General features: G+C 38.1%; 1 protein-coding gene across 1 annotated transcript; it reads left to right on the top strand.

Moving 5' to 3' along the window:
* LOC131627928 (uncharacterized) lies at positions 1-27279 on the top strand. The gene is made up of 2 exons (XM_058898788.1): positions 1-1332; positions 10932-27279. Exon 2 carries the CDS (start codon positions 11001-11003, stop codon positions 12447-12449), a length of 1449 nt encoding a protein of 482 aa, XP_058754771.1. The 5' UTR covers positions 1-1332; positions 10932-11000; the 3' UTR covers positions 12450-27279.
* The last annotated feature ends 223 nt before the right edge of the window (positions 27280-27502 follow it).

Consider the following 27502-nt stretch of genomic DNA (forward strand, 5'->3'; position numbering starts at 1 on the left):
AAATCTTTTTTGGAATGGCTTCTCACGAAATAACTTGCAAAATACCAACCCTAAGAGGAGGTATATATTCTAAATGAATAGGGAACAACAGGGGGAGGCCGAATTCTAACCAAGTAACCCTTATTCCAATTTACAAAAAAAAACAATCCACGTACAGTACACATTGGCCTCACCTATTCTCTACCTCTTTTGGCATAAACAGTCTCCAAATAGCACTTACTTTTCGTTCACACAGGAACCAAGTATCACACCTGCATATTCTCAACCCACCCTTATTCATATTTTCTATTTTTCTTTTCACTAACAATTTTGAATCCATTTGTATATACTTTACCATGGAAAGTCTAACATCAGTTATGTATATGATATGATTCACTAACAAAAGTCAATTTGCGCGTGAGTTTGTTATTTTTCAGGGGGGAAGTAGAACAACATCAGCAAAGTACTCAAAGAGTCAGGATCTTAATCGAATTAAAAAAAGAAGCCAACAAATTAAACACAAAACAAGTTTCAAGTCAGCCATACAATTGACATGAAAAAAAATCACTTGCAATCCTCTATTTGTTTTTTTGGTTTTCAGGTATGTTGTTGTTTTACACAGAGAAACAACGAAGCACAAAAAAATTCCACACATCTTCACCTTCAGATCCGCGCAAAGCTCCCAGCCGCGACCACCGGAATCGTTGCAGATCCGGCAACAACCGCCTCCTCCGATCGGCGGCATCACCGCCGCGATCCAAGCCTCTAACGCGTCTCCCCCGATCGCGCAGTCGCACGCAGATTCGCGGACATCGCCACACAAATTACTCACCATCGTTGAGAGTTTTGCCGTCGAATTTCATATCTCCCCTTCGCCATTGATTCCTTCTTGATTCATCATGTATGCTGGGTTGTGGATTCAATTTGCAGAAAAATGGATGAAGTATGAGGAAGAGAGAGGCGAGAAACAGCATACTCCTTCTCTTTCCATTTGTATGGTGGAGCGCGTGCCAAGGGGGCCCAATGGTTTACTAATAATATGACTGTTTGTTTTTATATTTATTATTAGCAGCGCCTCTCTGTATCACCACGGAGAGCTGGCAGAAGTGGTTGAGACATATTGTTGGTAATCAGAAGGTCCTGGGTTCGATCCCCAGGTCATGCATATTTTCTTATATTTTCTTAACTTGTCTTGCTGTGACTAGCCTTTGAATCCGGCGCTGCACACCTCTTGAGGATTACCATGCATCTCCTATCCTGGCCATCCGATCAAGCCAACACAAGATCCAACGCAGTAGAACAAAGGGAGTATACTATGGATCTACAGAGCAGTGATACAGGATCCCGCCCCAGGTTCCCTTATTTTCTTATATATATATATATATATTATTTACATGTTTTTTACTCTCTTAGTATATTAAGGTGTATATAAATGTATATAAATTGAAATTTAGTGAATTAGGTTAGGATAAAATTAGGATTAGGCTTTTAGGATTTATCTCCCGATTATTTTAATTACTCGATTTAATTATTTTAATTAACTTTAAGTATTAATTTAATTATTAAATCAATAAAACCTAGAAAGGTTATATGCATTAGGGTTTGCCAAATCCCGTTGCCCATTTGGCAAGAAAACATTAACATTAATTCTCTCCTCGACCCGACTAAATCTATTAGTCGCATTAGACGAGAGATAAAAATATATAAAACTTAAAATACATTTTAATTTGCTGCCCGCGACGATCAATCTATCGATCTGAGTAATCAGCAATGCCTCACAATTCGTTAGCTACACTGACCAAATCCATTGGTCACCGCATCTAACGGTTCCATATCAAATCAGGGTTGTACGCCTAAATCTCAAAATACACTAAACCACGACACTACGAACTTTCGTCCTTTTCAATCAGGCAATTCAAAATGCCTTTCAAATCACAACTTCAAAGCCACGATAGGCCATTCAAAAAGCCTTTAAATAATTTCAAACCACAGATTCTAATTCAAAGGCGTACAACCCTGTGCCCGAACTACGTTGACTCTGATTCTCCCTAAGGAGATACGTAGGCACTTGGATAACCAAGGCGAGTCCCCCTTCCCTAAAATCTCAAGTTTTCCCCTATTCACTTCCTTAGCTATAAACCTTAATAATTTTAGCCATTAACCTTTACTTTGAACATAAAACCTTAGGAAAGGGTTGAGGGTGCCTAACACCTTCCCTCGACCTGATTATAATAACTTACCTAGATTTCTTAACTGCGTAGGGTTTCCTATTCGCCCTTCAGAATAGGTGGCGACTCTAAAAGTCTATTTTTAGGGCAGGTTGCTACAGCTAGCGACTCTGCTGGGGAAACACTTAATGATGAATTATTATGCTCCTAAGGCTTGAGAGGGTTTAGGTTTGTAGTCAATGGTTTAGGTTTTGGCGAATTTTAGGGTTTGGCAAATTTTGCCATTTTTAGGGTTTCAGATTATGGTTTATGGTTTATTGTAAATATTTAAATTTTATTTATTTATTTATTTACTTGCTATTTCATTTATTCAGCAATTTCATTAAATATTTGTTCATGTGAATATTTGTGTTTTATCATATTCTGCGGGATATATAAATTGCTGTTAAACCTAAGCGTGGGAATTATAATTAAGACCAGAGGGGAACTACATCGCCTACGAGTCTTGTTATAATTCCACTCAGAGTGGGTTGAATATCCGGAAAGGTCTGATACGAGGCTCGACCTTGTTGAGGGCTGGACTTGGTATTTAGCTGATCTCTCTGGGAACCTACCCCTAAAACTCGAACCTCATGGATAAATGAGTTGTTCTAAAATCCAAAGAGACAAAAGGTCTCGGTGTCTACGAACGACCCCATGAGACATTCTAGAACATACCAATGGGAAGGGTAGACACCCTAAGCCGTTATGTCGAACCTATGAACCTAGGGCTTATGTGCTTACATGCTTATCATATATGTGCAATTTATATATTGCGAATGCCTTGCATTTTAAATTTTGCAGGTACTCCTACGCGTTCCCTGGCCTGCAGGGACTCTATTTCCAAGTCCATGTCCGTCCCACGAAGGACATCTACATTTATGCACGTTGATTGGCCTCCCGATGGCCATGAGACCTAGTGACTGTCATGAACAGTCACTCCGCACCCGTGTAATACGGTGAACTGACTTTTTATCGATCGAAATGTCGCGGTTAAGCATGAGTCGCCACCGACTTTTATTTTATCCAAACAAATTCAGAAAGGCTAAAAGAAACAGAAAAAAACCTTTTGAAGAAATCTAAGTTCGGGGGGTAATTTATGCAAAGGGAAGGTGTAAGGCACCCTTTGCATCCATGGTTTTCCATGGGCTCTTAATTGCTTTGCTGGCTCGTTTTCAGAAAATGTAGATGAAAGAGGAAAAATGGACTTTAGCTCGTAAATGAGCGTAGCCAATTTTTTTGAAGAATTTTGAGAAAGAATATAGAAAATAGAGCATGGCAAGGCAATTAGGGGCAATTACCTTAAACTCAGATGATAGGTCTCTTTTTAGCCTTTCAGAATGAAAGGGTCTATCCGTGCCATAAGAGGGCAGGAAGCCTTTCGTTTGGAGGTAGAAGGGTCATCGAAATATCCTTCGCCATGAGACTGACCCATGCCATAGAGAGGCAGGTAGTCTAAAGGGAAGGACCAGAATAGCCTTTCGTAGGCAGCCAGAAGATACCTCAGCCTTTTCCGTAGGCAACTTTCGAGGGTCGAGGTCATGTTAGTGTATCGAAGGCAGCATCATTAGGGACCATGACCTTTAATCGAGGCAACATGGCTGAGGTATCCTCGTATTCGAGGGACTGGCTATTCTGCAAAAAATACAAGGCAACAGGAACAGGCAACAAGGCAACAGAGAGGTTACCCCAAAAGTGTGTGTGGGTGCACCAATCATGTGATTATATTCAAATATATTATCTTGTAATTAGTGACTCTAATCCAGTTTAAATTTGCACTCCCTAAATTACTAACCACGCAGTATATAAACAATTATGGGAAGGGGAAAATGAAACCAGCGGAGGAGAGGGGAATTGTAACCAGCGGGATAAAAACATAAAATAAAATAGGGTTTAGGGTTACCAACAACGTAGCTTTGGCATTTGACAAACCCTGAAAAGGAAAAAGAAGAGACAGAAAACAGAGAGTGAGCGCATTATCGGTTCGAAGGCGAACTTTATTAACCATAAAAAGGAATACTGAAATTAATAAAATAAATGAATGAAAGGTACTTAGCTTGGCATTTGCCCTGACAGGGTTGGGGGGCAAGGGTTTGCCTGAAGCATCGACTCTGACCATTAGGAGAAAAAAGAAACGACAAGGCGTGAGTGTACAGATAGTTCATTGATATTTAATAACAAACCCTAATTGTAAAAATAGGGAAGATAAACAAAAAGAATAAAAGGAATAAGGGTTGAATCGGGACTTAGCTTTTAGTCTTGATCTGGCGCGTAATCGGGAAGAACCCTGTCGATAACCCTAAAAAGGCAAGGCGCAAAAGAAAGAAAAAAATTTCAGTGTATTAGAATGTTCATCACAAACCCTAAGGGCATGGTTTAAATAGGAAAATATAAACGATTTAACTAATTATTGGTCTCGCGACCTAATTAATTAAATCGGGACAATAAAATTGAATTGAGTGTAAAATTATTTTTTTATGAATTTCTATGAATTAAATATGAATTTTTTGAAAATATACAAGTAAATGTAATTTTAATAAAAGATAATAAATAAATATATTAAAAATAATTCAAACAATATAAATATATTAAAGCAAATAAATAAATCAAGATCAAATATTATTATTAGTAAAAAAAAAAGTTTTTTGAAAACAATATATAGTTTTTATAAAAAAAAAACAAATAGAAAACATACATATATACATGAATATATAAATAATTAAAAAAGGGAAGTTTGTAATAATTGAATATAAAAAAAAAAGAAAAAGAACTTAGCTATGATCAGGTGTTGCTGGCTGAGGGCGCGCAGGATGGAGCTTCACTTCCAGGACGTACGATCTGGCGCTTGATTGATCTGAGGGTCTGGATGGGAGGATGTATGATGTGCGTGCGTTTGCTGGTAACACCGGATCCGTGTACAAACAAGTCAGAAAATATGAAAAATATTAGTGGCACTCCCAAGACTTGAACTCGAGTTTTGCGGGATGAGAGAACTGGGAACACACTCTTCACCACTCCGCCATTAAGATTCGCTGATAATTATCATCAATCCATTGCTATATATTTGAAACAAGATACGCATTAAAATTAAAGACAGAGCTGAACCGCCCCTCTTTCTTTTCTTCTTCGCTGAATTCCTCTTCTTCATACGTGAAACTTCTCCCCTGCAAAAAATCAAAATTCAACAGATCCAATCCTAAATCTAGACTAAGGATATAGGTTGACTAAAAATCTTCCGCTGAATCCAATGATTCCATCAATTTTGGCTAACTCTTTCTCTAACTATGAATCCCCATTTGAAGAACTCGAAGCCCTATTAATGGTGAAACTTCATACCTGCACTCAAACTTCAATCAAATGGTCCAGAAAGCATAGAAGCAAGGTCATGAACATAAATACATAGCCAAATTCAATAAAACATGCATATATGATTGTCATACCCCAAATTTGTCCTACCCTTTTACTTTCATCTGGCTTAGGCTTTTCATTCATGTACATACTTCCCATTAGGTCATCTAACACTCATGCATTCATTTAAATCAATAACATTGACATGGGATCAAGGATATTGAAAAGTCATGATCCTATGATCGAGGATATCACAATTGGGGCTGACTTGTATTGGAATTGTATTAAATTGATGATTGTATCTCCTTATGGTTATACCTACGAAGTAGTCAAGACTTGGTACAAAGGACTGTATTTGAATCAAGATGCTAATGTGTAGTGATTCTAGCCTGATTAGGGTTTTGTCGGGTTGCTTGTGTTACAATTCATCCTGACTCAATTATTGTTTGTTTGGGCCTCTCATTAAAGCGCTGAAGAAAAATCATTACCAAATATGCAGTTGATTAAAGGTTGACTTTATGGGGACCAAATCATGCTAATTAATTCTTGACTGAAAGTTACTTCAATCTTTTGACTGATTTTCAACTGATGTTGTGGTTCATCCAAATGGGCAATTAAAGATGAAGTGAAAAGCTTTGGAAATTTGAATTCAACAAGCGGAGGAAAAAAGTGCTTTATTGCTTCAAAGACAAATCATAATTACAAGTCAATACAAATATCAAATTTCATACAGTTCATTACAAGACACCACTTAAAAGAGAAATTGAATTACAACAAAAATTGCACAATTGACTTTGTGGGTCAACACTTGATTTTCAGTCAAGCTGTCAACGGTTGACCAGACATTATCTCCACCTTATGACTTGTCAGACTCGTGTTTCCATCAATTCTTCAAGCTTGCCTTAACACCACAAGCATCCAAATGTGCATCAGTTTAAACCATGGAGTAACATTTTAAATTCACACTCCTCAATTCACAAATCATTCCCGCTGCCCATATCATTCAACATACTGTTTCAAGAACCATCCCACAGAGCCAATTGTGTCTGAGCCAAAAAACAACCTGCAACACACATAAAAACCATTCAGCATACTGTATCCAGTTTCAGCATAGTTCAGAAAACCCACAATCAATTCACATCAGTTTAAACCATTCGAAAACCTGCCACAATCCATATGTGATCAGCCCCATACATGATGCATCATTCAAAAGAGATCCTGAACCAGTATATACATCCAAAATCATTCAAAACAGCCCCTGCACAATTAAACAAACTCCAAACCTGCAACATTCATATTAATTCAGCATTCATCATTTCAAGTGTACACATCACCTATTAACTAACAACCTAACTGCTTCCTAACCACTTGTTTACTAACAGCAGAAAACAGAATTGAATAAACCAAAACCAACAGCCAAATACATTCCAAAATAACCCTGCATACAATACATTTAACCATATAATAACCAATCACACATCCAAAACAGAATCGCACTCGACTAACAAACCAGTTCCCAATCACAAGCAGTCACAATTCCTAACTAGCTGTATCTCCCCCAACTGAATTCACTAACCAAATTACCAACATTCATAACAGAATCCCGACAGAAAACTAACTCAGCCCTTCAAAACTAATCCCTAACTGTCATATAACCAACTTATAACTGTCAATAACAGAACTAACCAACATCCAAACCACCCTCTAACCGTTTCCTAACCAACCAGTAACAGACTCATAACAAACTTTTCTTAACTACCAAAACAGAAAATAGAAGATGGAGAAAAATAACTCACCTATATAACTGAATTCATCATCATCTTCAGCTTCTCTCTGGATTTTTCTGCTTCATTCATCACCATCTTCACCTCATCACCTTCATTCATCTTCATCACCTTCTCTCTCTTTCACCTCTCAATCATACATCAATCATCTTCAACCTCCTCCACTTCGTCTCTTTCTTCAACCTTCTCCATACCTTAATTCGACCAAGTTCTGCAGAAAAGTTCACAAGATAGAATCAAATTCACATACAGTAAGAAGAGTTCCAAAAGAAAATCATCGCAGCTACAAGAAATTCATCGCACCCTCGTCACAGTGGCCTCGGCTTCAACGCATCAACTCAATTCACTCTATAATCAACTCTGCAACCTTCAACTCCCTTCATACTTCAATTCTGAAACTCACCAAGAAACCTTCACAAACTCTTCAACCTTCAACTCTCATCATACTTCAATTCTGAAAATCATTACCAAGAAACTATCATCAACAAACACCACTGCATCACAACCTTTGATCTCCGCCACGTTCAACATCACCAACTACCAATCTCGCATCAATCGGCAACTGCATCACCGAAGCGGCGTTCGAACATCAGAACGCGACCATTCACGGCGTCGCAACCTCCCTGCGTCAAAGGCAACAACCACAACGTTATAGAATCAGAGAAACCACGCGAGATCGAGAAAGAGCTAGATCGCACCGGAGAAGAAAATGAGACAAGGGTGTCGAGTTCGAATCGGATAAGAAAATTGAGGCGAACGGAGAGAACGAAGGGCCTCCACCGCGACGGCGTGGTGTTGATCGGAGAAGGTTGAAGAGAGCCACCGCCGCCGTTGAGTTCGTGGGAGAAGGGAAGACGAGTCGAGAGAAGCTCAGAGGTCACAAGCAATCTTACCCTAATTCCCAATTCTATTCTATGTGCTTTTTTTTGTTTTTTATTTTTATTTTTTTTTTAATTCATTTTTTCTTTTGATAAATTCTGAAATGTTAATTAACCTAGAAACCTGGATCAACAAATCAACGGGCCATACGAATTGCTGTTGTATACCCCCCCTGTAGCTCATAACGCCCGTTTTTTGGTCATGCTGAAAAATGAACAACAAAAAAAATCTCTGGGCCTCCTCTGTTTGGGCCAGGCACCTACTTTCAGACCACACTCCATAATCCAGCATAAACCCCCTGACTCCATTGTTTTTCTTATTAGAATTTAGAGTTTTTTTGACATAGTTTTGATCTAATTTTTAGGTAATAAAATCCTAATTTTGTTAGATTTAGGTCTTTTCACATAGTTTCTTCCTGTTATTTTTAGGTGATAAAAAAAAATTGACATAGAAAACTTCATAAAAAGAATTACTAGTTCAGGCTTATAAAATTTAGTTTTTAGTACGATTTAGACTTGAATTAGAAATTCCTTAACATAAAAAGCTCATAAAAATAGTAGCATTTTCAGGTTAATTTTGCACTAACGCTTGAATCATTTTCTTTATGATATTGTACCATTTCCATGTTATTTTTTGTGTAATTGTTGTGTGATTTTGTTACTTGTTTTGCGCCATATTTTTGGCCTATTTTGTTAACACCATTTTAATACTCCTTTTAGAATTTAGTCACCATGTTAACATTAGGATTTAGACTTGTATAGACAACATAGATTAGGAAATAGGCTAGTTCCCTTTCATTCTCTTTTTCTTTTCAACTTTTAAAATACTTAATAAACCCGACAAAGATCATACTGTCACACTTATGATATATGGTGGGAAAGAAATGATTGGGGTGTAGGCCCCGATGTACGTTCTTCCCCACGTAGTAGAAAAGAAATGATTGGGGTGTAGGCCCCGATGTACGTTCTTTTCTACTAAACGGAAAAGAAATGATTGGAATGTAGATTTCGATGTATTTCTTATCCGTCATTTAGAGAATCGATTGTGGTGTAGACCTCGATGTGCATTCTCTAAATATTCAAAGAACAAACAAAATCCTTTTGGTATGATCTAAGTCACAAATAATTTCCCCTTTAAAAAACACCAACCAAAAACACTTAAAACACTAATAAATGGTCAGATTTAACACAAAGTAAGGAAGTGATGCGAGACCTTGTAGTGGGTTCTCGTCATCATGGAATTACCCTAAAAGATACAAACCAATTCTCTCTCTCTCTTCCCTCTTTTCTTAAGGGCATTGTTATCTCCGCTCCATTGCATCCTAGGCTGTCCCCTTATGCAAGAGCGCGAGCGTTAACTCCGCCCAACTAAAAAACACAAAAACAAACAGAAAATCGTGAGCCGAACTACGGTCGCTCTGATTCCTTGAAAGGGATACGTAGGCATTGGGTCGCGGGGCCTAAGCGAGCACACTTGTAAATAATTCCTTCTTTTCCCCGTATTTCTTTTGCATTCATTCATATTTAGGTTTAGACATAGATACACCCTTTAGATAGAAACAAACATAGGTGGATACCATCGAGTACGATGGGCGCGAGGGGTGCTAATACCTTCCCCTCGCGTAACCGACTCCCGTACCTTGATTCTCTGGTCGCGAGACCTTGTTCCTTCCTTTGCTAGGTTTTCTGATATTCCTTTCCCTTATGGGATAAATATATTGGTGGCGACTCTGTTCATTTTTCGCGAGCGTGCGACAGCTGGCGACTCTGCTGGGGATGTTGCTAGACCTGTTGCTGGTCCATCCTTAGTGAGTCGATCCTAGCCTGCGTTTGTTTGTTTATTTACTGGGTGTGCTATGTTTTGTCTATACGTGCATTTATTTATTTTATGTATTTATTTTATGTTTCACATATCCTGTTTACTTTCCTGCTTGCATATCATGTTTATTTTCCGCATGCATCTGGACTGGATTGGGATCCCCTTCGGGACCATATATTTTCACTGTTTGCAGGTTGGGTGGGATTGTTTCTATGAGGTAAAAGGCCCAATACCCAGGCCAGAGTTGACACATAGGACACCTAGGATAGAGTGGATAGTCATGACGCCGATGAGATGTCAGGTCTTGTCTAGTGCGATCATGAGACCCACGCCCAGTCGAGGTCCAAATGGGGTATCATTGTTGGCATGTAGATGCAACAACATTGGTGCCTCAGGAGGACTGATAACGCTGGTTGCCATTTTGACCTACCCTGACCTAGACTACACCTGTGAGTGGGGAGGGATATACATGACAGGTACCGTTGGTGACCATTCTGTTATGATGGTGACTATTGTTCCTATGGTTCCATGATACAAGGCCGAACCTTTGATCTCATGACATCTAATTTATATCAGTTATTCAGAGGATTGTACAGTGGTTACTAAGATTATGTGGACCGTTGACCCCATGCTGTTGCATCGCATAACATCATTTCTTTATCCACTTCATTTATGGGGGATCCTAAAGTCTATTTCCAGAAAAGGAGAAAAAGAAAAAAGGAAATAGAAAAATAAAAAAAAAAAAGAAAGAAAAGATATTCTATACACAAAAGGAGAAGCTTTGATTCCAAAAAAAAAGAAAGATGAAAGTGTGAGAAAAGACTTTAGGATCTCTCATAAATGAAACATTGCATTCATATCATATTGCATGTCATGGTTCCGTATCAGAAGCTAATCGGGGTCCCTTTCAATCCAGATTTCTGCTTCATCAACGCCTTTGACTTCCCTACATCCGTAGCATACAAGGATTAATCAGAAGAGAATCATGGACCATCTCGAACAGAATCAGGTTGAACTTCGTAAGGACTTGGATACTATGGGGGAGAGGATGACCCAACTCTTTGAGACTCTCCATGCTGTTGTTCAAGGACAAGAAGAGCTAAGACAAAGTGTTGCTAAGTTGGCTAATGGTACTCCTACTACTGTTGCTAATGGGGGATCAAAATCTGTGCCCGTGGAAATTCCAAACAAGGAGGATTCACATCATGAGAACGATTCTGAACTCGAAGCTTTCAAGTTCCCGATTGAAGAAAATGAGAGAAAGTTCCATCTCTTGGAAGAAAGATTGAAGGCTTTAGAAGGTCGAGGCTCCTCTGGTTTAAATGCTATTGATTTGTGCTTAGTTCCTGATATCAAGATTCCTGCTAAGTTCAAAGTCCCCAGTTTTGAGAAATACAAGGGTATCACTTGTCCGATGAGTCACATCAAGGCATTCTGCAACAAGATGGCACCGTATGCAGAAAATGATAAGCTTCTAATGCACTTCTTTCAGGATAGCCTAAGTGGGGCATCCCTTGAATGGTATACCCGACTTGAACGAACCCACGTCCGCACATGGGATGAATTGGCAGAGACTTTTCTCAAGCATTACAAGTACAACAGTGACATGGCTCCTACTAGAATACAACTCCAAAGTTTAACTCAGAAGGTTGATGAGTCTTTTAAAGAGTATGCCCAAAGATGGAGAGAACTAGCTTCCAGAGTCCAACCTCCTCTTTTGGAACGAGAGCTTGTAGACATGTTCATGAATACTTTGAAAGATCCATATCTCAATATGATGGTTGGATGTGCTTCCTCCGAATTCTCAAGTTTGGTTGTCGTAGGGGAACGAATTGAAAACGCCTTAAAGATGGGTAAAATCCAAGATATGGACAATGCTTCTGAATTCACTGAAGAAGAGAAAAGTGAAGCAAACGCAATCTCCGAGATTGAAGAAGAGGGAGTCCCTGCTTATCCTCAGGTTCAGGTTCCTAACTATCAGATGCTCCCAGTTTCTCCTAGTCAGTATATTCCACAAGTCTTTGCCGCCACTATCAACCAACAACCCCAGATGGTCCAACGACAACCAATTCAGTATTTGCCACAAAAGCAATGTGTTCCACATCAACAAGGTCATCCGAATCAACGCCAACCTAGAAGTAATTTGGAACGAAGAAATGCTCCGTTGGACCAGATTCCTATGACATATAGCAAACTTCTTCCATATCTAGTTCAAAGCTCATTGATGGTCCCCAAATCTCTCAAGCCTCCACCACAGCCGTTCCCACCTGGGTATGACCCTAATGTGCAATGTGGATATCATGCTGGATCAGTAGGGCACTCAACTGAGGACTGCAACGCTTTCAAAGCCAAAGTGCAACAGTTGATTGATGGGAGGCATATAACCCTTCAGGAAGGAAACATGTGGGTGAATGGAATTCCTTTGCTCGAATGAATGCCTAGATTTAAGAAAGTCTCCAGAATCAACAAATTCTTTCCTCACAACATATAGCTTTTCTAAGTTTGATGCCCATGCAAGGTTCCTACATGTTTAATGGTGGATATTTCTCTAGCATCTATGCTTGGGGCTCCCGCACGAGGGATAAGCAAGACGTACTCTTATCTTGAGCATTGCATTACTCGCATTGCTCGAATCCCTAAAGTAAAGTAACACAAAATTTACAACTCTTGGGTGACTTTGTTGGAGTTTTCTTTTGAAGCAATCTGAAGTGTTTGGAAGGAACTGCGGAAGGTATCCAAGATCAATAAGTCCAAACGGAGTCAAGCCTCCTCTATTATGGCAATCATCAATTCATTTCTGCATTTTCATTTGTAATTTTCCTTGTTTTGTTAAATGTTTCTTCCATGTAAAACCTGTTTGTTTTTAATGAAAATAAAAATACATTGCATATGCTAGTTTCGAATCAATCCATTCGTGTTCACTCATATCTTTCTGTCTATCGATATCAAACTCTTGATTAAGCAAAAATAGCAAAAGGAGAATGATGAAAAATATAATAAATGCAAAAATCTTTAATTGTGCGCTTTTGAATAAAACCCCGCTGAGGATGTACAGGCATTGTTTCAAATCCCCAAACACTGGAGATATAAGGGAGTGCAACTCTCGTTAACCCCTTTGAGCCTTGAAGTAGGAGTTTCTTTTTCATACAAAAAAAAACCCCTCACATTTAACCCAGGGGCAGGGTAGCGTTCAATTAACCTGATCGAGCAATCAAAATTCATCAGGAGTGTGCATCCAAGGACACAACAATGGTTGTCTTTAAAAAGGTTGAGGAAAGTGAATACCACAATGATAATCCCTCATCAATCAAAGAATGAGGCAGTCACAATTACCTCCAACAAATCAGAGATTCAGGATCACACGACTTGTTCAAAAAAAGAAGTGAATAAAAAAAATATAGCCCGCTAAGTCACCAACTTGAAAACAAGTGACTTAGGCAAAAATTAGGGCATCCCGCTGGACTCCAAAATAAAATTCAAAAGAATTTGTCCAGGCAAAAGTTAGGGAAACAAAAAGGAAAAGTAAAGCAGAAGCAAAAAACGAGGATTACAAAACAAAGATCCTCATCAAAAGAACAAAGTCGTGTGATCAGGCACCAAAAAAGAAAGTGAGTGACTGCCATGTCCGAGAAGACTTCATTGATTCCTCAATCATCTCAAACTCCTCTTGAAGGATGGGCGCTCGTATCAGGTTAAGTTGAACTTAGGACTGGAGAACATCACGAAGAATGGGTGGGTTAGGTTAGACTTTGAGCCTTAAAATCCTTTCTTTCTGAAACCGTGAACCAGACCACGTTACAACCCTTAAAAAGACCTAATTGAAGCATGGTTTATTTCAAAAAGCAAGTTGTGTAAAACTGACTCCTAGATGTTTGCTTACCATTTATGTTGATATCGATATGACAAATAATTCAAACACTGAATGTCACAACTTTGTTTTAATAACTTTGATTTCGAAGCTAGCATAAGCATTGCATTAATATTAGCATCTTCAAAACAAATATCTTTTACTTGTGAATAGACATTTGACATCAAGGAAGATCCAACAATGAACAACTGCAGAAAAAGTTGATCGATTCCATGAGTCGTTCACTTCAAAAGGCTGATCACTCCGAGGGGCAAGTTGTGTGAAGACTCTGTCAACTGAGGCATCCATTCACCGTTGGTCAATCTGGGGCAATCAAGTCGAGGAATCCCTCTTGAGTTCAACCAATCTGGGGCAGTTACGTCGAGATTCGACAAATCTCTCCAAGGATCCCTTGGGGCAAATTCCTTCGTAGTTCACGAAGCTTGGGGCACAATCTTCTTAGTTTTTACTGTCTCTCCCCAATCATAGGAGTTTATTTCTCCTGGAACTTTGGTCTCTCCTCAAACACATGAGTTTATTTCTCATGGAAGTTGTTCCCCTCCCCCAACATAGTCTCCTTGTCTGAATTTCTCTTCCTCAACATGGTGAATCGAGGGAATCTCCTCAAGCTCACCATCCCCAAGCAATTCAAGGTGTAGGGAAAGTCAAATGAAGTCACTTCCTCCCCAACAAAGCTACATTCCAACCCTCGGTGCAGTTACCAATGATCTTTTGGTACTGCAGGATTTCCAACACCGATTCGTATTGGCATCTCAAGACAACAAGCAACGGACCCCAATGATCTTGCTCCTCTATCTCACCAAGGCCTGTTATTTGGCACTTTGCATACAAAATCCATTGCATATAGCATTGCATCATTAAAAGCGTAGCATATCCATCAAAGTGGAGCATTACGCCATAGAAAAATTCAAACATGCATCAATGCATAAGCCAGATAATCTGAATCAATACTCAGGCAGACAGCAATACATCCCCACAAAGAATGTTGTCTTCACAAATTTCCCAAGTACCATCCTTGATGAATTCCTCATAAAGCCTTACCCTTCAAAACCCAGTTCCCGCCCTGGTGGTCATTCTTCCAAAGCCAGTTCCCGTCCTGGTAATCATTTTCAAAATCCAGTTCACGTCCTGGTAATCATTTTCAAATCCAGTTCTCGTCCTGGTAATCATTTCCCAAAATCCAGTTCCCGTCCTGGTAATCATTTTCAAAATCCAGTTCACGTCCTGGTAATCACTTTCAAAATCCAGCTCCCGTCCTGGTAATCACTTTCAAAATCCAGTTCCCGTCCTGGTAATCATTCTTCAAAACCTAGTTCCCGCCCTGGTGGTCATTCTTCCAAAGCCAGTTCCCGTCCTGGTAATCATTCTTCAAAGCCCAATTCCCGCATTGGCAAACCTTTTTCAAAGCCCAATTCCCGCCTTGGCAAACCTTTTTCAAAGCCCAATTCCCGCCTTGGCAAACTTTTCTTTCAAAGCCCAATTCTCGCCTTGGCAAACTTTTCTTTCAAAGTCCAATTCTCGCCTTGGCAAACACTTTTCAAAGTCCAGTCCTCGCCCTGGCAAATCATTTCTTTCATTTTCAGTCCTCGTCTGATATCCTAGGTGAAGTCAGTTCCCGCCTGACAACCACCATTCATCCCTAATTTCTTACTATAAAACCAATTCCCAATCCCCAGCAAGTCATTATTCTCTTTCCCCATTCAACCATTACTCACTGTAAATATTTCCACCAGAAAAATCTTTCTCTCCCCAGCAGATATCAAAACAAAAATAGAATAAAGATAACACTTACACCGTCTTTTCAGGACAAATTTCTGGTCTTGGTATTTAATCTTCTTCTACCTCGAATGTTTGAAAGGCTATCGCCAATCTCACATTCAGGTACAAGACGATTAAATAGGGGCAGCTGTCATACCCCAAATTTGTCCTACCCTTTTACTTTCATCTGGCTTAGGCTTTTCATTCATGTACATACTTCCCATTAGGTCATCTAACACTCATGCATTCATTTAAATCAATAACATTGACATGGGATCAAGGATATTGAAAAGTCATGATCCTATGATCGAGGATATCACAATTGGGGCTGACTTGTATTGGAATTGTATTAAATTGATGATTGTATCTCCTTATGGTTATACCTACGAAGTAGTCAAGACTTGGTACAAAGGACTGTATTTGAATCAAGATGCTAATGTGTAGTGATTCTAGCCTGATTAGGGTTTTGTCGGGTTGCTTGTGTTACAATTCATCCTGACTCAATTATTGTTTGTTTGGGCCTCTCATTAAAGCGCTGAAGAAAAATCATTACCAAATATGCAGTTGATTAAAGGTTGACTTTATGGGGACCAAATCATGCTAATTAATTCTTGACTGAAAGTTACTTCAATCTTTTGACTGATTTTCAACTGATGTTGTGGTTCATCCAAATGGGCAATTAAAGATGAAGTGAAAAGCTTTGGAAATTTGAATTCAACAAGCGGAGGAAAAAAGTGCTTTATTGCTTCAAAGACAAATCATAATTACAAGTCAATACAAATATCAAATTTCATACAGTTCATTACAAGACACCACTTAAAAGAGAAATTGAATTACAACAAAAATTGCACAATTGACTTTGTGGGTCAACACTTGATTTTCAGTCAAGCTGTCAACGGTTGACCAGACATTATCTCCACCTTATGACTTGTCAGACTCGTGTTTCCATCAATTCTTCAAGCTTGCCTTAACACCACAAGCATCCAAATGTGCATCAGTTTAAACCATGGAGTAACATTTTAAATTCACACTCCTCAATTCACAAATCATTCCCGCTGCCCATATCATTCAACATACTGTTTCAAGAACCATCCCACAGAGCCAATTGTGTCTGAGCCAAAAAACAACCTGCAACACACATAAAAACCATTCAGCATACTGTATCCAGTTTCAGCATAGTTCAGAAAACCCACAATCAATTCACATCAGTTTAAACCATTCGAAAACCTGCCACAATCCATATGTGATCAGCCCCATACATGATGCATCATTCAAAAGAGATCCTGAACCAGTATATACATCCAAAATCATTCAAAACAGCCCCTGCACAATTAAACAAACTCCAAACCTGCAACATTCATATTAATTCAGCATTCATCATTTCAAGTGTACACATCACCTATTAACTAACAACCTAACTGCTTCCTAACCACTTGTTTACTAACAGCAGAAAACAGAATTGAATAAACCAAAACCAACAGCCAAATACATTCCAAAATAACCCTGCATACAATACATTTAACCATATAATAACCAATCACACATCCAAAACAGAATCGCACTCGACTAACAAACCAGTTCCCAATCACAAGCAGTCACAATTCCTAACTAGCTGTATCTCCCCCAACTGAATTCACTAACCAAATTACCAACATTCATAACAGAATCCCGACAGAAAACTAACTCAGCCCTTCAAAACTAATCCCTAACTGTCATATAACCAACTTATAACTGTCAATAACAGAACTAACCAACATCCAAACCACCCTCTAACCGTTTCCTAACCAACCAGTAACAGACTCATAACAAACTTTTCTTAACTACCAAAACAGAAAATAGAAGATGGAGAAAAATAACTCACCTATATAACTGAATTCATCATCATCTTCAGCTTCTCTCTGGATTTTTCTGCTTCATTCATCACCATCTTCACCTCATCACCTTCATTCATCTTCATCACCTTCTCTCTCTTTCACCTCTCAATCATACATCAATCATCTTCAACCTCCTCCACTTCGTCTCTTTCTTCAACCTTCTCCATACCTTAATTCGACCAAGTTCTGCAGAAAAGTTCACAAGATAGAATCAAATTCACATACAGTAAGAAGAGTTCCAAAAGAAAATCATCGCAGCTACAAGAAATTCATCGCACCCTCGTCACAGTGGCCTCGGCTTCAACGCATCAACTCAATTCACTCTATAATCAACTCTGCAACCTTCAACTCCCTTCATACTTCAATTCTGAAACTCACCAAGAAACCTTCACAAACTCTTCAACCTTCAACTCTCATCATACTTCAATTCTGAAAATCATTACCAAGAAACTATCATCAACAAACACCACTGCATCACAACCTTTGATCTCCGCCACGTTCAACATCACCAACTACCAATCTCGCATCAATCGGCAACTGCATCACCGAAGCGGCGTTCGAACATCAGAATGCGACCATTCACGGCGTCGCAACCTCCCTGCGTCAAAGGCAACAACCACAACGTTATAGAATCAGAGAAACCACGCGAGATCGAGAAAGAGCTAGATCGCACCGGAGAAGAAAATGAGACAAGGGTGTCGAGTTCGAATCGGATAAGAAAATTGAGGCGAACGGAGAGAACGAAGGGCCTCCACCGCGACGGCGTGGTGTTGATCGGAGAAGGTTGAAGAGAGCCACCGTCGCCGTTGAGTTCGTGGGAGAAGGGAAGACGAGTCGAGAGAAGCTCAGAGGTCACAAGCAATCTTACCCTAATTCCCAATTCTATTCTATGTGCTTTTTTTTGTTTTTTATTTTTATTTTTTTTTTAATTCATTTTTTCTTTTGATAAATTCTGAAATGTTAATTAACCTAGAAACCTGGATCAACAAATCAACGGGCCATACGAATTGCTGTTGTATACCCCCCCTGTAGCTCATAACGCCCGTTTTTTGGTCATGCTGAAAAATGAACAACAAAAAAAATCTCTGGGCCTCCTCTGTTTGGGCCAGGCACCTACTTTCAGACCACACTCCATAATCCAGCATAAACCCCCTGACTCCATTGTTTTTCTTATTAGAATTTAGAGTTTTTTTGACATAGTTTTGATCTAATTTTTAGGTAATAAAATCCTAATTTTGTTAGATTTAGGTCTTTTCACATAGTTTCTTCCTGTTATTTTTAGGTGATAAAAAAAAATTGACATAGAAAACTTCATAAAAAGAATTACTAGTTCAGGCTTATAAAATTTAGTTTTTAGTACGATTTAGACTTGAATTAGAAATTCCTTAACATAAAAAGCTCATAAAAATAGTAGCATTTTCAGGTTAATTTTGCACTAACGCTTGAATCATTTTCTTTATGATATTGTACCATTTCCATGTTATTTTTTGTGTAATTGTTGTGTGATTTTGTTACTTGTTTTGCGCCATATTTTTGGCCTATTTTGTTAACACCATTTTAATACTCCTTTTAGAATTTAGTCACCATGTTAACATTAGGATTTAGACTTGTATAGACAACATAGATTAGGAAATAGGCTAGTTCCCTTTCATTCTCTTTTTCTTTTCAACTTTTAAAATACTTAATAAACCCGACAAAGATCATACTGTCACACTTATGATATATGGTGGGAAAGAAATGATTGGGGTGTAGGCCCCGATGTACGTTCTTCCCCACGTAGTAGAAAAGAAATGATTGGGGTGTAGGCCCCGATGTACGTTCTTTTCTACTAAACGGAAAAGAAATGATTGGAATGTAGATTTCGATGTATTTCTTATCCGTCATTTAGAGAATCGATTGTGGTGTAGACCTCGATGTGCATTCTCTAAATATTCAAAGAACAAACAAAATCCTTTTGGTATGATCTAAGTCACAAATAATTTCCCCTTTAAAAAACACCAACCAAAAACACTTAAAACACTAATAAATGGTCAGATTTAACACAAAGTAAGGAAGTGATGCGAGACCTTGTAGTGGGTTCTCGTCATCATGGAATTACCCTAAAAGATACAAACCAATTCTCTCTCTCTCTTCCCTCTTTTCTTAAGGGCATTGTTATCTCCGCTCCATTGCATCCTAGGCTGTCCCCTTATGCAAGAGCGCGAGCGTTAACTCCGCCCAACTAAAAAACACAAAAACAAACAGAAAATCGTGAGCCGAACTACGGTCGCTCTGATTCCTTGAAAGGGATACGTAGGCATTGGGTCGCGGGGCCTAAGCGAGCACACTTGTAAATAATTCCTTCTTTTCCCCGTATTTCTTTTGCATTCATTCATATTTAGGTTTAGACATAGATACACCCTTTAGATAGAAACAAACATAGGTGGATACCATCGAGTACGATGGGCGCGAGGGGTGCTAATACCTTCCCCTCGCGTAACCGACTCCCGTACCTTGATTCTCTGGTCGCGAGACCTTGTTCCTTCCTTTGCTAGGTTTTCTGATATTCCTTTCCCTTATGGGATAAATATATTGGTGGCGACTCTGTTCATTTTTCGCGAGCGTGCGACAATGATCGGAATCAAAAATTGAAAAAAAGCTTGAAACCGTGAACATTGACGTTACGGTTCTGAATGCTTGGACGTGCTGCAGATGGTCGAGATCGATCAGGACACTTCGGGAGATCGGAGAATACGTACGGTTTTGCTTGAATTCCCTTGCAACCTTGACTGCGACCTCCTCTTGTTTCACGAAATTTGCAGAGCCAAAAATAGGACTTGTCCGCCGCCGAAAAAAAAAAAAGAAGAAGCCCCTACTCTTCTGCATCCTTTTGACTTTTATAATGTAAGGGTAGGTTTTACGTTGCACTCAAATTTGGAAGGGAATTAATCTTGATTTCGTAACGGAGATATGGTGTAATGGGAGATTGGTCCTTGATTTGCATTTGGTCTTAATCCTGCTCTGGTTCAGATTTGTTGTTTTAGGAAAATATTGATATAAGGCCTTTAAATGATTTCATCTGATTTTGCATCTGTTTGTATCTTTGGATTTGGAGATTTGAACCAACAAAGGATTCTATCATGAATGAATTTGAGATTTGGCTTTTGAATAATTTGACTCCCTTATAATTTTGTGATGCTGAACCGTATAGTAACTCCTTTTGCTTTTTCTTTCTCTTAACGAATAATAACCTGACAATCTATAATAAAATCTACTAAAATAAAAATCAGTTCCTAATATAATGAAAACTAACAAAAATTCTACTTCCTAAAATTTTTTATGTTTAAATAATACGATGATAATAATAAAAACCATAGAAATCTACCTAGTATGAAATAATAGCAAAACTAATTTCTAAAAATTAAAATAATTTAAACTATATATAAAAAAAAGTATAATAATAACAATAAAAACTAATTAGTAAAAATAAAATGACAAAATAATAAGGGAAAAAATGTCAAAATAATGAAGGTGGTGGGATTTGAACTCAAGTCCTCCCATACCTACATTCCTTGCCCTTATCCTGCTATCCATTGGGTCGGCGCATTTATTTGAAATGACATTTGCAAATATATGATGGTAAATTTTGGGGTATGACAACCCGCATCTATGCATTCCCTAACCTGTGGAGAGTTTCCTTTTATATCTTTGTATTTTACAACTACGTGTCCTTCCCACGAGGGACATCTTAGTTTACGCACGTCAATTGGCCTCTCGATGGCCATGCGATCTGGTGACTATCTTGAACGGTCACCCCGTGCTTACATCTACGCGTTCCCTAGCCTGTAGGGATTATATTTCTAAAAACGCATCCTTCATACGAAGGACATCTTTGTTAGCATACGTCAATTGGCCTCTCGATGGCCATGCGATTCAGTGTCTGTATTGAACGGTCACCCCGTGCTTGCTCTTACGAACTCCCTAGCCTGTAGGGATTTTTCTTTTACATCCATGTGTTTTCACAACGACGCGTCCTTCCCCGAAGGACAACTTCATTAGCATGCGTTCGATTGGCCTCTCGATGGCTATGAGATCTAGTGACTGTCTTGAACGGTCACTCCATGCTTGTTTCCGCCACCCTCTAACTTGTAGGGTTTGGATTTCCATCTATACATGTTTCATCCCTAGCCTGTAGGGATTTCACTTCATCCGATATCGTCCTTATATAGGTTGTGTTCCGCATAGAGAACCTTCCCACCAAGGACAACTTCATTGGTACACGTTGATTGGCCTCTCGATGGCCATGAGACTTGGTGACTGTCTTGAACGGTCACTAGTCGCTACCTTCTACATACTCCCGAACCTAAGGGATTTCCATTGGCATGTCATAACGTCTATCTTGCAAGGATTTCACTAGGGTCAAATGTCATCCCTAAATCCACATACGCTATCCTTAAGGATTATATGTCACACATCTGCATTGCATACACGGAGTTATAATACAAGGAGTCTTTCGCATACGCATGCATTTGCATTTTCATGCATCCATACATTTACATTGACATTTACATTTGCATTCATATCTTCGCCCGCACCCACACTTACCGTGCTAGCCGATTTCCCGAGACTCGTGGAAAAAAACTAAAGAGGAGAAAGAAGGAGGATAAACAATTAAGAATGATCTTAAGGAAAAGAGGACGCCTTTCACCATGCCAGCCACATGCCCACGCCTTGTCGTAACAGGATTGTGAATGCAACAAAGGTTATTATCGAGCAAGGATTAGTTCAACAACGAAGTTCCCTCATAGATACACTCAAGGGGTATCTAATCATAAGGGGGTTCATCTACGAACATAGCAAACTTACAAGGACGCTCTACGATAACCTGGGGGCAAGGATTAATCCAACTGGGGCAATACCCTGAACAAAAATGCGTGACTACGATGGAGGGAATGCGACATATGCTAACTCCATACCAAGGGGTAAAAAGGCCATAGGTTTTTCTATCAATCTACAAACTTTGAAGGCTGCAAATGGTGTGGTGATATCCTTAGAAAAAAAGGCAAAATAGGTTCAGTCAAAGGAAACTCATGAAGTTCCGATACGACGAAAACCCACCGCTTACAATTATTTCCGACAGGTTTGACGTGCCCAAGGAAACTGCGTGCTTACAAGATCAATGGATTTACAAAGGAGATTGTCCCTAGGACTAATAGGTGTTTATCATGTAAAAATTTCAACCCCTACGATCGCTAAGTGTCACTCAGGATAAAAGTTGTACCTTCGGGTTAGCAATTCTAATGGGATGACCACGCAGGTTTTGGAGTCAATTCATTCACTCACTGCTATGAGTTTCCACTCACGCACTTCTGTGCCATTCTCAATTTCACGGTTAGGATTTATTAACAAACTTAAGGGAGAATGACGAATACAAATAACTAAGTCCAGCTAAACATATGCTTTCAAGGTAAGACCAAGCCGAGGATGTAAGGGCATTGTTTCAATTCCCAAACAGTGGAGATATAAGGATGTTAATCCCTCGTCACCACCTCGAGCCAGGAGTTGGAGCTTGTTTCTACTTTTTAAATAAACCTTGATTTTAACCAGGGGCAGGGTAGATTTCAATTAATTCAATGGTGTATTTTGGTTGTCAAGAGAATCAGTCAATCCAAGCAAGGATTCAAGCAAAAGGTCAAGCAAGGGTTCAAGCATATCTTCTTCCTCGCATTCATCCAAAAAATTAAGGAAGAAATGGAGATTACATTCACAACATCTCCTCCCTCAATACATCAATCAAGATCGAGGACGTATCAAAGTTGGAGCTTACAAATCAAAGTCAACATGGCAGTCACAACATCCAATATCCAAGGATCAAATCTCAAAAGGAGTATTAAAAAAAAAGGGAGGAAAGCGCCCACTAAGTCGAAATGGAAAATTCCATGAATGAAAACAAAAAAAACGACTTAGGCAAAAATTAGGGCATCCCGATGGATCAAATTCAAGGGAATTGGTTCATGCAAAAATAAGGGATAAAGACAAAGGCGAAATACAAAGGATAGTCTTGTGGCTTCTAAACCATCGAAGCTTCACATCAATGCTTGGATATTTACAAGTGTTTGGATCTCTACTAAGGCTTCTGCTAAACATTAAGACTGAAACGATTCTCTTACACACAAAGCACATCCATTGGATTAGGCGAATTTTTAGGATCTGGAGAACATCAAGGAGAATGGGGTGGGATAAATAAAATTTTGAGCCTTATATCCATTGTTTCTTAAAACATGAACCAGGCCAAGTTACAACATTTAAAAGTCCTAATTGAGGCAAGGTTAACCACGAAAGCATATTAAGCAGGATTTTGTTATACTGACTCCTAAAGTTTGTTAAATCTAGTTTTAACCACTACGCTTCTTCAAGCATTCATTTCTGAATCATCCAGTCCTAATTCATAACGGACTTCGATTTTAAAACTTGCATACGCATCGCATTGGATTTACTTCTCAAAAGGGTACAACGCCGTCTACGAATATACATGTTATACCCCAAAATTTCCCGCATCTTTTTTCAAGAAAACTCCAATCTAAAAATTAAGAGTCTCATATAATCATGGATTTTTATTTCAGTAAATATCCTGACATGTGAAATACTTAGTTTTTAGAATTTTACAGTATTTTGGCTTACAGTTGAATTTATTCTTACGCAAACGCCAAGTACTGTTCATTACTTCACACATGCTATTTATTTATTTACAGATAAATAGTACTGACACAATTGGTACAGAGTTAAATCTTTTGCAGGCGCAGAATCAGGAAACTCAGACTGTACTGGTAACAAGTAGATTATTATTATCTTTTGTTTCCTACTAATTTTTGTACTATATTCCATTATTTTCAAAATCTTTTCAAATCTCTTTTTCAAAAATCAAATCCTAACTTTATTCTATACATCTCTCTTTTTCCCAACACTATCATACACTTTCTTTCAAATCTTACTTCCACTCAAATTTTCCTTTTGTACGGAATCACTTCATTCCCCAACGTCTATATCCTTCTTTCCATTCTATAAATACCTCTCATTTTTCCATAAAATCTCACATCAAATTCTAAATCATCTCTCAAATTTCTACTTCATATCCATTCTTTCTTCTTCCCCGACAAAATGGCGAAGTGGTGGGAAACGTGTTTTCTTATGGTTATCACCATTGCTACGGTGATCATGTCTTTCTTCTATCTACATAGCCCTGAACACTGTGGACCTGGGATGCTTGCATTCCCAATCATCTACATGTTATTGTTTGTAGCATGGGTTATCAATCGTCATTCTTAAAGTTTGTCGTATCTCTTATTTTCTTAATGTACCGTTTACCCGTCGTACTGTTCAATATAGTATGTAATATTTGTACTGTCAGTATTAAATGTTGTACTATTTGTCATAATATTGCTTAATTATTAAGATAATATTTTGTGTGTTTTATGCCAGTCAAATATTCATTTTTCTGTGCATTAAATGATTTTCAGGGTTATTATCGATAATTTTGCTCGCGTACAGTAAATATTAGTTATTTATTATGTCTGTGTTTTTTAACAAATCATGTAAATAAACTTTTATCTTTCACATAAAACAAAAATAACAAAAAGAAAATTAACTTTGACTGTTGATTTTTCACTCTAACTGCTACATTAATACCCGAACAGTCAGTTGACAGTCAAACTGCTGACAGTACAATTCTCAGTGTGTTGTACCATCAATCAAATCAAACTTTTGCAATTTCAAAATTCCAAGATTTTTGTCCTAGAAGTCTTCTGAATATCACATGATTAGCAGAGACTCAACACTGGACAAAAATCAGGTACGCTTAACTGTCTCCTACACAAACAGTCCCTAACTAGGGTTTCTTGTTTTTACAGGAGAAACAAGTTTTTGAGACCTCAAATGGATTTCATGGACATCCATATATCTCAAAGTACCATCATACAAATTTTCAGACTTCAATTCACTCAGACGCACCGTCAGCAGCTCAAACAGTCAACAGACGACCCGTTTGACCAAAAAAGTCAACAGACAGTCAAAAATGAAATTTTTTGTCAACATCCATATTTTGTCAAAGGATTCATCATTTGATCATTGGATGATCATAATTCATCAAGGAAAGATCAAAAATCAACAAAACCCTAAGATTCAAAATTAGGGTTTTCTCCTAAAAAGTCAACTGAACTTTGACTGGTCATAACTCTCTCATCCTTCATCCAAAAAATTCAAACCAAAGCTCATTTTGAAGGAAATTCAATTATCTTTCAAATGCAATTGATCCCATGGTCATTACATTCACCATTTGAAAAATATGAACAAAGACATTACAGGTCATTTTCAAAGTCAACAAAAAGACACTTTTTTCAAAAAGGACACACAAGGAGCATCAAAAATCATTTTGACATGAGACCAAAGACATTGGTTAGAGGAGTCTTTGAGGTTTCCAAAAAGTGCAAGATCTCCTTCATATGACAAAAATTGAGGGATTTACACCTTGTTGAAGTTGGCTAAATTTTAGGAAAATGCATAAAACCAACATTGCTCAAAAATGTATTTTTTCCAAATGGGGCCAAGTTTTCATGATCCAAACATCATTCCCATGATGTAAAGGGCCTCCCACGACCAAGACTAAGCCCACATCATTTTTGTTCCATTTTTTATTTAATTTTATCCATTTTAAGATTAAATGAAAATGAAAAATGGAAGGATAATGCATGGCTTAATTTCTAAGCATGACTCATCAAAGGAATCATTCAAACTCTGCCCCAAGCCAAGTACAACAGAAGGAGAGTGGAAAATCAAGCCATAGTAGCTTAAATGCAAAGCTACACATGTGGAAAAAGTCAAGAATTCAACAAAGACATAAATGCTTCTTAGCTTATTTTCTAAGCACTTCAATGCTTATATAAGGGCTATCATACTTCAGTAAGAGAAGAGAACGAATTTAGAAGCTCCCATAGGCATACATCACTCTTGTAACAACTTGTAAAAATTCAAAGAAACTTGGAATTCGAATTTTAAGTTCAAGTCATTTTCAATACAAACTAAGCATTCAAACATCATCCTTGAACATCACTAAACATAACCAGATCAATTGCAAGCCTTGAAACTCACTAAATCAAGCACTACAGGTCACGATTTATTCAAACATAAATCAGTTCGTATTTGATCATACACGCATGCTTAGCAAGATGTAGACATATATTTGAACTTAGTTTGATGTGTAGATCATTTCTGGAAGTTTAATTGAGTTTTGGATGCTTGTATAAGAGGTTACCATTTTTAGGGTTCTTAGATCCTATTTAGGGATTTTTGTTACAAGCAAAATTAGAAGAAACTAAGGCCATATTTGAATTCAGGGGAGAAAACCCAATCGAAAGAGCCTATCGCGAAAAATTTCTGTTTTGGTTTACCCCTATTCGCTATTTTTGCAGATTTAGGGCTCATCAATTACAGCGCTTTTGCACAAAAGCGCTGTTAAAAGTGGTGTCTGGAGGTTGAAGACGAAGACGTGTCCTCACCTCATTGGTTCACACGCGCGCGTTTTTTTAAATTTAATTTTTCTAATCCAGTGTGCTGCAGGTATATCACGTGTCACACGCCTTCAGGCCTTCCACCATCAGATCCATCCATCTGCCAATCCAACGCTTCAAAACACGCACCCCCATCATGGACTTCATTTAATAATTACACTAGATTATTGTTTATATATATTTCTATTTTTATTTTAATTTCTTTGCAAAATTAATTAAAAATAGTTTTAAAAATCCAAAAAATACCCAAAAAATATTTTTAAGTTTCTAAAATAATATTTTATTTTCTGATATAAAAATATTTTATTTTTCTTCATAATTTCAATATTTTGTATAATTAATTAGTATATATTTATATATTTGCTTTTTAATTACTTCAACCAAAAAAAAAAATCATAAAAAAAATTGTTCCTTATATTAAATATTGTTTATATATTATAAACTA

The sequence above is a fragment of the Vicia villosa genome, unplaced genomic scaffold (genome assembly GCF_029867415.1).
Source record: "Vicia villosa cultivar HV-30 ecotype Madison, WI unplaced genomic scaffold, Vvil1.0 ctg.000415F_1_1, whole genome shotgun sequence".
NCBI classification, from domain to species: Eukaryota; Viridiplantae; Streptophyta; class Magnoliopsida; order Fabales; family Fabaceae; genus Vicia; species Vicia villosa.